This window comes from Trichechus manatus, unplaced genomic scaffold, assembly GCF_000243295.1.
Source record: "Trichechus manatus latirostris isolate Lorelei unplaced genomic scaffold, TriManLat1.0 scaffold00193, whole genome shotgun sequence".
In the NCBI taxonomy this organism is placed as follows: Eukaryota; Metazoa; Chordata; class Mammalia; order Sirenia; family Trichechidae; genus Trichechus; species Trichechus manatus.
In genome coordinates this window covers 1033116-1047595 of record NW_004444129.1, presented here as the reverse complement: position 1 = coordinate 1047595, position 14480 = coordinate 1033116, and the positions used below count along the sequence as shown (strand labels likewise).

General features: G+C 35.9%; 1 protein-coding gene across 2 annotated transcripts in view; it reads right to left on the bottom strand.

The window, feature by feature from the left end:
• CDH2 (cadherin 2) overlaps positions 1 to 14480 on the bottom strand; it is a 262696-nt gene that overhangs the window by 74301 nt on the left and 173915 nt on the right. For both annotated transcript variants that reach the window (XM_004387755.3, XM_012558891.2), the window contains one exon: positions 758 to 984. In XM_004387755.3, the coding sequence (XP_004387812.1) occupies positions 758 to 984 (227 nt within the window). The remainder of the gene's footprint in view (positions 1 to 757; positions 985 to 14480) is intronic.

Below are 14480 nucleotides of genomic sequence, written 5' to 3'. Positions count from 1 at the left end.
ATGGAATAGTCACAGTTCATAAAATCATGAATTTCAGAACACAGGGGGGTGCCCTCGCTTATGTGTTTTGAATTAACTCAAAGAACTAGAATATTAAGAAAATAATGTCATAAGTTTACTGAAGTAGTTACTGTATTTTATTTAAAATTCCTAATATAGTGACATATACAAAGTAATTGCTCAATAAATGTTTGGTGAATTGAATAGAGCTGTACTCTGTTGGAAATACACCTTACTTATTTTATCTTGGCTCACAGCAGCTTCCACCAGAGGGAGTATATCATTCCTAAAAGTCATGTCGGTAGTATAAATAATTTGTATGCCCCAATTTGATTATTAAGGGACAAGACAAAAGCCAATACTCCTTGGCAGAAATGCTTTCCTGTTACTACTGTAAATCTGTACTTACCATTGGCTAAATTTGACTGATGACATCTTTCAACGAATTGTTTATTTTGTGTTTACATTTAACAGCTTGTAAAGCTTCGAAGGAATTTAAAACAAAATAACTACTTCTAATTTCAATTAAGTTATAAATCTCAAAGTACAAACAAATATTTCAAATACAATTTCTGGTTGCTTAAAACATATTTACGCTAAGTATCTTATGAGACTAAAAACACAATAAAATACAACTGAAGTGACTTAGGTTGATAAAAATTCAAATGTTGGACACCCATTAATGTGATGTAAAGCATACTATATATTTAGTTCAAATTGTATAATATTAGCTCATAAGTCATTTTGGATCCTATACCTTCACTGACTCCTCAGTCAAGGTTGGCTTGAGGCTCAGTTTTACTGCCACTTGCCACTTTTCCTGGGTTTCTTTGTCTTGGGCATATATCAGGAACTTGGCCTGCTCAGAAGAGAGCGGAAAGCTTCTCACTGCATACACCATGCCATCTTCATCCACCTGAAAATCTGCTGGTTCGCTGCTTTCATACTGTACTTTCCTTTTTCCATTGCAGTTGCTAAACTTCACTGTAAAAGATAATAAATATGTGATCTAATTATACTATAAAGACAAAAACAACTAACATCTAAGCATATAACACATTTAGGTGAAAAGACTGAATTTTTTCTCCATTTATTACGATGTTTATCGGTTCCATTGAGCCAAAAGAACCAACAAATCAGTCGTGGAAGAAATACAATCAGAATGTTCCTTAGAAGCGAGAATGGTGAGACTTCGACTCACTTACTTTGGACATGTCAACAGGAAAGACCAGTATCTAGAAAAAGACTTCACGTTTGGTTATGTAGAGGGCCAGAGAAAACGAGAGAAATCCTCAGTGAGATGGACTGACACAGTCGCCACAACAATGGACTACAACATACCAATGATCATTAAGATAGCACAGAACCAGGCAATATTTCCTTCTGTTATACATAAAGTCACCATGAGTCAGAGCTGACTCAATGGCAACTAACAAGAGTTTAATGGATAAAACTTAAAAACATGTCATTAAAGGAATTCTCATATTACAGAATACTAGATTGTAGCTTGAGGTGTTCTCTAGCATCTCCTGTTCCAAAGGCTTTCCTTTCCTTTTGCATTCCCCTAGATACTGGGCACTCGGCATACCTGAGTTCACTCTCCTATCTTTCATCGTATTAGTTACGCTGTATGAGTAGAGGGTCAGTGAAAAAGAGGAAGACCCTCAACGAGATGGACTGACATAGTGGCTGCAACAATGGGCTTAGACATAGCAACAATTCTGAGGATGGTGCAGGACCAGGTAGTGTTCTGCTCTGTTGTGCATGGGGTCGCTATGAGTCGGACCCAACTCTACAGCATCTAACAACAACACCTTTCACTGATACTGCTTCCACTCCCTGACAAATCCTTACTTATTCTTCAGGTCTCCTCTCCAAAATTACTAAAGGTAGGAAAAAATATCCTTGACCTTAGTCTTCATGTAATACCACCCTTTTATGCCATGCCTGACACTGGGAGAGGTATTTAAGGGCAAATTTTCTTAGTTATCTTCTATACCCTGCACATTTTTGGCACACAGTCTCAATATATAATATTTGAATAAATGCTTGCAGGAAGAAATGAATAACATTTATAAATGCTAAACGCCCACTATGCTCTAGAATTACAAGACATTATGATAATTGTGAATAACTTGCAATATGTAATCCTCATAGTGTTTATAAGTCTATTAAGCAGTATCAATTTTATACATTTTCAAATGTGTATCTCAAAATAAATTTTCAATAAAAAATCTTTCACTTTCGTAAAAGAATCAAAAAGATTTCAGTATCTTAATTATCTCTATCTTAAATGCAATGACTTAAATTTCAAAAATATTAATGTTTTCTTAGAAGTAATGTCAACCACAGCTTATGTCTTACCAAATAATAAAACAAATGTTAAACCACATACTTATGTATGGAGAGCTAGACATAATCAAGCCAAAATAAAATACTGTCTAAGAAAGAAGATTGTTTACTTTGAAACTCTTAAGTTACTCTTTTTGTAGAAAAATTCTATGGGCATGACATGTAAAGGAACCAAATACAAGAAGCAATTTCTCACTCCTGTAAAGTTCTGATGTTATGTTCTGACCACAAGACACAGGCTACATTTTGGAATGCAAATATTAGGTATATACTGCAAAATATAATCATATACACCTTTTTCATTTCTCAAGGATCTAAGTAAAGTTTTTAAGAACACTCTACGCCCCACCTATGGACTGATGACAGTTCTTTTGTTTTCATTAATATAAATTCACTGAGACATGTACATGATCACAGCCAAGTAACACGCGAGCTCATTTCCCTTACAAAATCAAGCCCTTTGCCGTTGAGTTGACTCTGACTCATGCGGACCCTACAGGACAAAATAGAATTGTTCCATAGGGTTTCCAAGGCTGTAACCTTTACAGAAGCAGATCAACAGGTCTTTTCTACTGTGGAGCCACTAGGTGGGTTCGAATCACCAACCTTTCGGTTAGCAGCCAAGTGCTTAACTATTGCACCACCAGGGCTCCTTTTATTTCCCTTAACCCATTAAACTCATTGCTGTCGAGTCAATTCCAACTCATAGCAACTCTATGGGACACAGTAGAACTACCTCCAAGGGGTTTCCAAGACAGAGCAGAACTACCTCCGAGGGGTTTCCAAGACACAGCAGAACTACCTCCGAGGGGTTTCCAAGACACAGCAGAACTACCTCTGAGGGGTTACCAAGGAGCGGCTGGTGGATTTGAACTGCCAACCTTTTGGTTAGCAGCCATAGTTCTTAACCACTGCGTGACCAGGATTCCTTGTTTCTCTTGGGTTTCCTTATTTTCCTTAGTAATCATAAAATCCTTAATAGAAATAATAAAATATTTTAACTACTGAATATATTATTTTCCACATCATCTCATATATCATCTTTCATGTTTCCAACATTTCAAAATAAAAATAAAAGTTGTTCCTCAAACTAGATTATGTTAAACCAAAATATCCGTCTTTGGAAAACCAAAGTATCTGTCTTCGGAATAGAAGAATCTCAAAGAATGCTAACACCTTAATTACCCCGTCTACGTGTCATGCGATTCAGAGGTGAAAAATTGTAATCTTTTCTACAGAACAATGTCACCTGCCTCTTACAACAAAATAAAATTTTTTTTGGAACCCTGCTGAAACATCAAAATGAGAGATTTTAATCATTTTTTTGTATAAAAAAAATGCCTTTTATATCAAAAAATAAATTCATGACACTTGAAAATATGTAATTTGGATCAGAAAAGTACATACTCTTCTGTACTTTTTACCACTCTAGCATTAACCTTCATTCATTCACATCTGGGTTACTACAACTGTCTTTCCCCTATTTCAGGTCATCAAGTACCACTGCCAGATTAAACCTCCTGTTGTGATTTTCTCCTCCCTCCTTACTATCCTGTAATATTATACATAAACTTTTTAATGTAGCTTAGAACGCACTCCTAATTCTCGGTCCCCTTGGTGTCTTTGGTTTTACTTCCATCCATTTTCTATGACATATTCTGTCCAGCCAGGCAGATTTCTCTATCTTCCTCCTACCACACTGCTACCCACACTGCACGCACTTCACTTTGTCTGGACCGCCCTCCTAATCCCCACACCACAGCTCGTGAGCCAAGTCATAGTTTGCCCAAAGGTCCACTGGATGCACTTTGCAAGATGCTAGCCTATGGTGTCAAATGGTACACCTCTAAATTTTCTATTTGTATTTGTTTTTGCATTTCCTGCTTACTTCATGCATTTAGCATTTTATTTCTACTTATAATGCCTTATTCATTAATTGTTCCATGTGATTAGGGTTTTTGTCCCTAAGCAGACTATAAACTCATTTTTGTTTTCTGGCAGTCTTGGTTCTTCTGTTTCCTGTGACACCTAGAACTGATGATGTTGTTAGCTGCCATGCAGTTATGGAGTTGGCCCAACTCATGGTGACCCAATAGACAATAGAAGGAAATGCTGCCCAGTCCTACGCCATCCACATAATCAGTTGTGGATTGGACCACCATGATCCACAGGGTTTTCACTGGTTGATTGTCAGAAGTAGATCACCAAGTCTTTCTTCCTAAGCAGTGACAGGGATAGTAAGTGAAAACCCTATGGATCACAACAGATTATTGCCCAATATAGTGCTGGACAATGAGCCCCCAGGTTGGAAGGCACTCAGAATACACAGGGCTGCCTCATTGGACTGGAGGATATGAACAAACATGGAAATGGAGCAGGGCCTGGCAACGTTTTGTTCTGTTGTACGTGGTATTGCCATGAGTCAGAACCAACTCAATGGCAACTAACCAATAAATGCTCATTAAATATCTACGGGCTGACTGGATAGATTAATATCCTATATTTTTTCCAATAAACTACAAAACAAACTAGAAACAATATGCACAGCAACATTCAGTAACAAAAAAACAGGAAATTTCCATGGACAAATCAGTCAACTGGCATCACACAGTTCACAAAAGTCATGTTTTGCATCCTAGTGAAATGAGTAGCCTCTGGGGGCTCCAAAGCTTGTGAGCAGCCATCTAAGATACAACTACTGGTCTCCATTCACCAGGAGCAAAGAAGGTAACCAAAAGCTCAGAGAAGAAACAAGTCTATAAGAGCCGTGACCTCATCTACCTTGAGACCAGAAGAACTGCATGGTTTCCGGCTACCACCACTGACCATTCTGACCAGGGTCACAACAGATGGTCCCAGACACAATGGGGGAAAAATGTGGAGAATTCAAGTTCTTTAAAAAAAAATAAAAGAAAAGCCAGACAAACTGCAACAGTAGGGAAGAGAGGACTCCCAGAGACTATCACCCTGAGACACTCTTTAAACCTATAACCAAGCCTATCCTGAGATGACTTTTTAGCGAAATAGTGTTAACATAAAATAAATGACATCTGTAAGATCAGTGCTCTACTTAAAAACCATCTGTATGAGACCAAAAAGTCAACAACTACTCAAAAGTAAAGATGATAATATAAGAGGCAGGGAAACTAGAGTATTGGAAATGGAACAAACAGACCACAATTAAAGAGAATGTTGGTGCATTGTGATAAATGTAACTAAAGTCACTGAACAATTTGTGTGGAAATTGTCAAATGGGAACCTAACTTGCTGTGTAAACTTTCACCAAAAACTCAATAAAATATTATTAAAAAACAAAACAATCAATGGGAGACTTCAAATAATTTGACTTCATATTAGGTTATAGGTATGGGGAGCAAAGGAATTAATATTTATTGAATAACAGACATTGAACAATTCAGATTATGTTATATACTTTAACCTAACAATAACTTTCTGAACTAATTCCTATTTTACCTGAGAGAAAAGGAGGCTCAGAAAGCCTACCTGACTTCCTAATAATGAGCATATTCAACATCTATGCCCCTGGTTCTCTGACTCCTAGTCATTCTCTTGCCTATAAAAGAGGAAAAGAATTTAAACTTATAGCTCTCAAGTTGTTAAAACCCAAAACTTTAATAAACAATAAAAGTAAAGAAATGACAGACAAGGCTGATAATGTTTGTGAAAGTACCATAGTGAGTAGTATATTAAAAAACAAACAAAAAACCAATCCGTTACTGTGGAGTCAATTCAGACTCATGGTGAACCCATGTGTTACAGAGTAGCCTGCTCTATAGGGTTTTCCTGGTTGCAATCTTTATGGAAGCAGATCACCAGGCCTTTCTTCTGTGGCACCACTGGGTGGGTCTGAACCACTGACCTTTAGGCTAGTAGATGAGCACAAACCGTTCTGTGCCACCCAGATACCTAGCATATTAAAAAGTAACTTTTAAATTGGAGTACACCCTAGATGAGCAACTAGTGGGGAGTAGCTGGAGCCCCTTAAAATGGGGTGAGAGCTTGTGGCAGGCAAAAACCCGTTGCCATTGAGTCGATTCTAGCTCATAGAAACCCTATAGGACAGAGTAGAATGGCTCCACAGGGTTTCCAAGGAGTGGCTGGTAGATTCGAACTGCCAACTCTTTGGTTAGCAGCCAAACACTTAACCACTGTGCCACAGGGCCCCTTGTGGCAGGCAAAAGAGATGAATTAACACTCTCTGTGATTGTGGGTGACTATTCCATTAATCTGGTACTCAGCTCCCTATTTGAGTATAAGTGACAGAGTGATGCAAGGAAGGAGGGAGGTCTTTGAAAAAATGCACTTACAGAGAAAAAAAAAAATTGCCTTTTTCCTACAAAGGGTCACTGCAAGTCCCATGAATGAGAAGTGGTAGGCCTTAGGGAGTCTGACACTGGAGAAATGCTTTGGAGGATACTGCATAAATATCAGTTATTTTAAGTCAATTAGTTTTTCTACTACCCTTGCCCTTAACCTATAAACAATATGAATTGGTTTAATATATCTGTTATTAAATTTTTCTGGGTACTTAAAATAAATGCTAATTCTCATTTGCTCTAATATTAAAATAAGCAAAATCTGCAGCCTTTTTAAAGTTTAAAGAAATGTTTCATATTACATAATTCTTTTTGTACGTTCAACCAGCTGAATCAACACCATAACTAAATAAGTCATTTGCCAAGTGAAAACGCTCTCCTTAGTGACATTAGTGCTTACTTCTCCTGTGTGTGAATACAGTACATAGTTCCTGGTGCAGTCACCTACTTCATCAGTGTTAACTATGCTTACAGTTTTAAAGTCACACAAATTAAAAAGCTTAATAATTTCAATGGGTAAAATGTGAACTCCATTTATTAACCACTGGCTAATGTTTACTGCCTAGTGTTCTGTTCACCCATGAATTAGATGCAATGAAGAATATTTTCTCAAATTTGACAAGATTTGCCTCTGCTCTGGGAACAAGCACTGAGACTTATTCAGGAGGAATTTTGTTTCACATAAAGTTAGAAGTCAATGAAAGCAAACTGAAGAAAATACTATGCTGTAGAGTCATAGTCACAATATAAATGTTCGCTGCCTTCTAGTTGGTCCCCAACTCATGACAACCCCACACACAACGGAACAAAATGCTGCCTGCCCTGTGCCATCACCATGATTGGTTCAGATTGGACCATTGTAATCCATAGGGTTTTTATTGGATGATTTTCAGAAGTAGATGCCAAGCCTTTCTTCCCAGTCTCCCTTAATTGGGAAGCTCTGCTGAAACCTGTTCAGTATCACAGCAACACACAAGCCTTCACTGATAGATGGGTGGTGGCTGCATATGAGGTACACTGGCCTAGAAATGAACCTGGGTCTCCCAGGTGGAAGGCAAGAATCACTGAATCACCAGTGCCTCTACACAGTATTAACGTCTATTCATAATTTATAAATTCTATTTATTTATAGTTCATATCGTTTCAAAAAAGGTTTTCAAGAGTGTTATGACACAAATACATGTACAAAAATAACCAGTTAAACAAACGTGAGAATGGTCAGAAACCATTTGAAAGAAAGAGATGTCCAAGGGTGTGATGGTTAATTTTATGTGTCAACTTGGCTAGACTATGATTCTCAGTGGTTTGACCAGATACTGGACTGATTGTAATGTAATGTAAATGTTAATTCTGTAGTGTAATGTAATGAATGACCTTCCATGACGTGATCTGACGTGATCAACCAGCCAGCTGAAAGGGGAGTTTCTTTGAGGGTGTGGTCTGCCTCCAGAATATAAATGTATATTCTGGCAGAGTTCTCTCTCTCTTTTGATGCTGCACTCTTCTTGTTGCCTGAATCTTGGGACGTAAGCCTGCAGAAGTCTCCTACTTGTCATCTAACCTGCAGATTTTGGACCTGCCAGATAATCCCTTGAAATAAATCTCTCTCTTTCTCTCTCTACATACACACACACACACACACACACACACACATGCCCACGCACACACACATCTCACTGGCTTTGCTCCTCTAGAGAACTCAAACTAACCCAAAGGGACAAGGTTTAATTACTAAAATTAGATTTAAAATTTAATATTGAAGATAAAGAAAATAAGTTAAATATCATGAATGTTTGACTCTTTTAAGAGAAAGTATATACTTCACCTGAAACCAAACTGTTTTAGTTATTAAGACATTTTCCATATGGATAGTATGTAAGGAATTCTGTTTAGGATAATGAACAAGATTTTCAACTTTTGATTTTCAAAACATGAAACAGTTTCATTACGTTTCTAATATATGGACTTTTAAGAAAATGTGATGCTAAATTTATCTTAATTAAAAATAAATCCTTACAGGTGATGATCTAATCTGCTATATTATTAGATATCTAAACAATAACAACAACAAAAACAACCATGGAAAATGTTCAATATACTTAAGTCTTTCTCAAACAGAAGTTCCAGTGAAGAGTCTCAAGCTGGTATTAGTGGAAGCTGGATAATATAACTGAATCAACAATTTTACACAAGCACCTTATGTGTGGAGATACAAAGTTGCTGTTTAATAAAAATCATAATATTTCATCACAGATGTATAATAAAGTACAAATTCTATTATTTAAAAAAAGTCAAGGAATGTGACTGGAATTTTTTTTCTGACAGAACAATCTTCCCTCCATCAAAGCATTAATTTTCCTTAAGTGCTCAGAAAACCAAAAGGAGAAACTTCAGAATTTCATAAAACAGAAAAGAAATTGCTTTAAGACAACTGAAAAAATAAGCTTTACACACTGCCCTACTGAAGTTTAAAACAACACTATATAAGATTGAATCTTTGTTGCTAGAAACATCATAATATTGAACAAGAAATCCATTATTTGAGCTATTACATAATTGATGCACATAACAGGTAGTTATTGTGTTTTAACTATATAAAGTTTTGTTAACATGATTAATACAAAATTAAACATCAGGGAAGATAATTATTTTAAGTACTTTTTTAATCTTACAGCAATTCCTCATATTAATGTTAACCATAAAACCATAAGATCCTTATAAAACATTAACAAGAACCCATGGATCTTATATATTAGATGTATTAGCAGTTAATAGCACTACATAAATCATACGAATGGAAATGTGCAAATACTCACATATGGTTTATTATTTTTGCTCAAATAAAACACTGTACCATATTTAGAAACAATTATAAGAGAACACTATAAAAGATTTTAGTGCCTAAATATGCCTTTGATTTTTTTACAGTTTTTTTTTTTTTTTACATTAATTGTTATTTGTGAAGGCATGCTGGGAAAATAGAGTTTGACAGTGTTAACAGAAATTCCCTTCCACAGGCACAGAACAGTATCTATTAATGAACTAGATATCTATTACTGAAGAAATGGAAGGAGGGAGGGATGGAGGAAAGGAGGAAGCCAGTGTCTCCACAGTAAGTATTTCACAGTGTTTTTACCTATAGATTCCAATGAAGAATGTTTAGCAAATGGCAACCTTGCTCAGAAATCCAAAAAAGCTGCTTACGTATTGTTTTGTCACCTCAGACCCTTCCAAAGTTTCAATATGAGGGACAATTTTTGCCTAGAACTAGTTAATAGTATCTGTTCCAGGGCCCACCAATCCTTTTCACACATGTACATGGAATAAACTAGAGAGGATTTGGGGATATCCATATGGAACTTGGTGAAAAAGTCATTACCATTACTGCATGTAATTACAGTAAGAACAACGCTATACCAAGATTTAGTAAAATCTTTTAAAAATCCTTAAAGAGAAATTTGAGCTTGGGTTCATGAAATAACTTCTTTTAAAAACAGGTTTTATGATTGAACTACCACATTCTTGGTAATTACCGTCAATGAAAACCTTTTTCACAAAAGTTGATGGTAGAATATGGCAGCAAAGTATTATCATTTTTCTTCCTATTGACAGAAAGTTCTTTCTTGTCATAAACTATAATTCAGATAATTTATTTGTTTAAACTGTATTTAAATGGAGGGATCCCACTGCCCTTGAGTCGATACCGACTCATAGCAACCTAATAGGACAGAGTAGATCTGCCCCATAGGGTTTTCAAGGCTGTAAATCTTTACGGAAGCAGACTGCCACATCTTTTCCCTGCGGAGTGGCTGGTGGTTTCGAACTGCCGACCTTTCAGTCAGCAGCCAAGTGCTTTAATCACTATGCCACCAGGGCTCCTGAGCGATGATTTATTAAATTTCATACTTCTTCCTTTTCTTACATTGACAAATGTTGAAATTCCTTGTGGAAATGTAAACACTTTTCGCATTTTTTCATATTAAGTATTTCATAATAATGATGAAACTTTACTTCACACATATTCAAGTACCGCTCTAAAAGGCTTACTAATTTTTCTTTCTGATTTAAAATGCAACACCAACAAAACATCACATGTGAATCATTTTTATCCTTTTCCAAAGTTGGATTTTTTGCTTCAAATTCATAAACTCTGAGTATGTGTAATATTTTTTACACGGCCTCTGCAGTTTTCAATTAAGTTCATCCAGGTGCTCCAAAATGTCAGTCAGTTAGGTAAGCTATTTTTTCAGTGAATAACTCCCCTTCAACAAAGGTACAGTGAGCACATTCAGACATGCACAAAAATCCATTTTTCTATTAGCTAATAAATGAAAAATGTTTTTTGGACAGCCTTGCACTTTGGTGTCTATCAGCAAATAGTGGCATACTAACCCCATATCTTTCCATAAAGCTGTAGTTGTTTATTTAAATTCATATTTTCATAATTTCACTACATGAGGAATTAAGATTTGTGCACAAACTTTTACATATGAGAGTTTCTATGGGAGTAAAACTCACATAGAATAAACTTTCTGATGTAAAGCCTTTATACCTTCCTGCCATTAGGGCCAAAACATCAGTCTCATATAACATTTGCTTCACATCTTAATTTGTTTTTAAGTACACCTACTCCTCACTTATTGATTCTCTCATTATCTGGCATTTCACGTTTATGACAACAGTAAAAAATCTTCTATCCAACTATTTTGCACATTAATGACATATGTCTAGCAGTAATGAACACCAAGGTGTGAGGCGAGAGTAACACTGGCTGTGATGGTTAAGGTTATGTGTCAACTTGGCTGAGCCATGATTCTCAGTAGTTTGACAGTTATGTAATGGTGTAATTTGGCAGTTATGTAATGATGCAGTCATCCTCCATTTGTGATCGGATGTGGTCATCTTCCATTTTCACATCATGTTGATTTTTGCATAACAACCTGGAATCTGGAACCTAACTATGTCAGTAAGTGAGGAATTGTTGTATTAATCAGCTTCCTTGAATATATAATCCACAGAAGTTTGTTTTGTTTTCAGAATAACTAATGCATTTGCAAGCATTTTTCTTCAAGGATTCTAATTAGTGTTATTAACTAGCATATTTACTAATGCCTTAAAGCCATTGATATGCAATGATAACTTTTTTGATTTAATAATCTTTTTGATTAGTGCTGTCACTATGATGTGTGACATGCCATCAAGGCCTGTCCTTACAATATTATTCAAAAGTAGCTCTTCTTCTATTTCTTCTGCTTCATTGGCTCCCAGTTGTTATGGACTGAATTGTGTCCCGCAAAAATGTGTCATAAATCCTAACTCTAATGGCACAGTGGAGCCCTGGTGGATAGTGATTAAGAGCCCAGCTGCTAATCAAAAGGTGAGCAGTTCGAATTCACCAGCCAGTCCTTGAAAATTCTATGGGGCAGTTCTACTCTATCCTGTAAGGTCAACTATGAGTCGATAGTTAGGCGCTTGGCTACTAACTGAAAGGTCGGCAGTTCAAACTCACAGCCACTTTGTGCGAGAAAGAGGTGGCAGTCTTCTTCCATAAAGATTACAGCTTTAGAAACCCTATGGGGCAGTTCTACTCTGTCCTATAGGGTCGTTATGAGTTGGCATCAAGTCAATGGCAATTAATTTGTTTTTTTTTTTATTTTTATAAATGAGGAATATGAAATAGGAGTACTCTCTGATACCAGACAAAAGCATTAAATGATTAAATGTATACATACCTTCTTAGAATTAAACAGCAAAATATATGAGCAAATAAAATTGACAGAATAATAAAATTAATCGATATTTTCATAAAAAAGCTTCACTCAGAAGAAACACATTGATACTAAAATAGTGATCAGATTAACTGGAGGGATTCGGTGGTAAAGTCAGGAAAGGGCTAGCTTCATGGACAAGCTCTTGGTCAGAGAGGAGATCTGGGGAGATATCTCCTGAAAGCTTTATACATCAAATCCTACTCAACAAAATAACAAAAACTTCCAGTCTCTGGAAGTTTTCAGAGGAAGTCATAAAAAAGAGTATTCAATTGTAATTTTAACTTTGTCAATTTATGTATTTAACTATTCTATTATGAAAATGTCTTCACAGTTTTTTCATTACAAGAAATTCTAATCTTTATCTGTAGCACACCTGTAGCACACCTGTAGCCCGTTTATGTCTTTCTGGTTGGGAAATACTGATCTCTTCTGTCATAGTGCTGAAACATTAAGTCTTAGGTAGATGTTAGTAATGCTCATCAATACTGTTCAGTTTCCCTCCCTTCCTAAATGTTCAGAAAGATTCACTTCTCATCTCCCTTGACATTAGGCATGGCTATGTGTCTTGCTTTGGCCAATAAAATCTCTGGGGATTGAAGTGACACATATCACCTTTCCTAGCAGAAGAATTTAAAAGTAGATGCTCTCGTCCCTTGTAGTGACAATTAAAGACAGAGATAAGACATAATTGAAATTCCCTGGATAGGTGAGTCACCCCATGAAAGAGAACTGCCTTGACTCACGTGCACCCACTATGGAGACTTTGCATGAATGAGAAATACATGTTTCTTGTGCTACGCACGGAAAACTGGTGGGAACTGTTATTGCAGCTTATCCTAACCTGTCATGTCTGATAAGACCTCAACTTGTGTGACCTAAAATCCTCTCAATACAGTAAAATTAGCCATGAAATGTCTATAAAAATGAAATACATGAGAATTAAACTATTGCAGTTTAAGTTTATGAAACTAAACTGTATTTTAATCCTCAAAGTCTTGGCATTTCCCCATCAATAAGTTTTTATTATAATGTTACCTAAAAAGTTATGAAATCTAATATTAGAGAAGCTATTATTTGATGTCTTTCCCAGGGAAACTCATGTAATATTTAGCTAACATCTGTATACAAGTTGCCACAAACAAAAGAAAGGAAAAAAGAGCTATGATAGTCTTCTTTGATATGAAATTGAAAAAAGTGAATACAGCAGTAGGAATAATGTACGAGAATGATTTTGACATCAAAAATATGAAATTTAAATTTCTGATGATCCAATAATGCTATGCATAACAATTTTATACAATAAACTATTGGAAAGGCAGTAAGATTATTGCATTCTCCCTGGTATGCATTCTAATAACTCAAAAAATTTTAAGCTGCTCTTCACTTCATTGATATTCTTCCTCGAGGCATCTCTATGCCATGAAATTCAATGAAAACTTCTTTTGACAGGATCCAGCTAAAAATATATAAAATTATTAGTGTTCAGGCAGAATTATTCTTTTTTTTGCAGAATGTGCCCATTAACAAATTACACTCAAATATCACTACCTCTAATTAAATTACTCTGACAGAACACAGGCTGGGAAGAAGCTCCTTTCCCCAACTGTATGCATATTATTCACTGAAATTTGATGCAATTTAGGTTAGCTTCATTTCTCAGGCTACTTATGTCAACAAAGAAGGAATCCTAATTTGTAATTTTTTATGACAGGTTTTTTTTAATTGTAAACAACAAAAAAGATTTTGTTATGATCTTTAGTGGGAACAAAAACACTATTGGGGGGGAAAAAAAAAAAACTGAAGTAAACAAGCCTGTGTCTAAATCAGTTTCAACAATGTGGCCTCAAAATGTGCCAGAGAACAGGAAAAGCAAATGTCTCCTCAGGGTGCACAACTTGCTAAGACATGGGCACATCAAGGACTAAAGGGAATTTATAACTTTTACAAAACTTGATTTAAAAAAAGAGGTACATAGAACATAAGTGTTCATTACACAAATTAGTCCTAAATAGTTTGACAT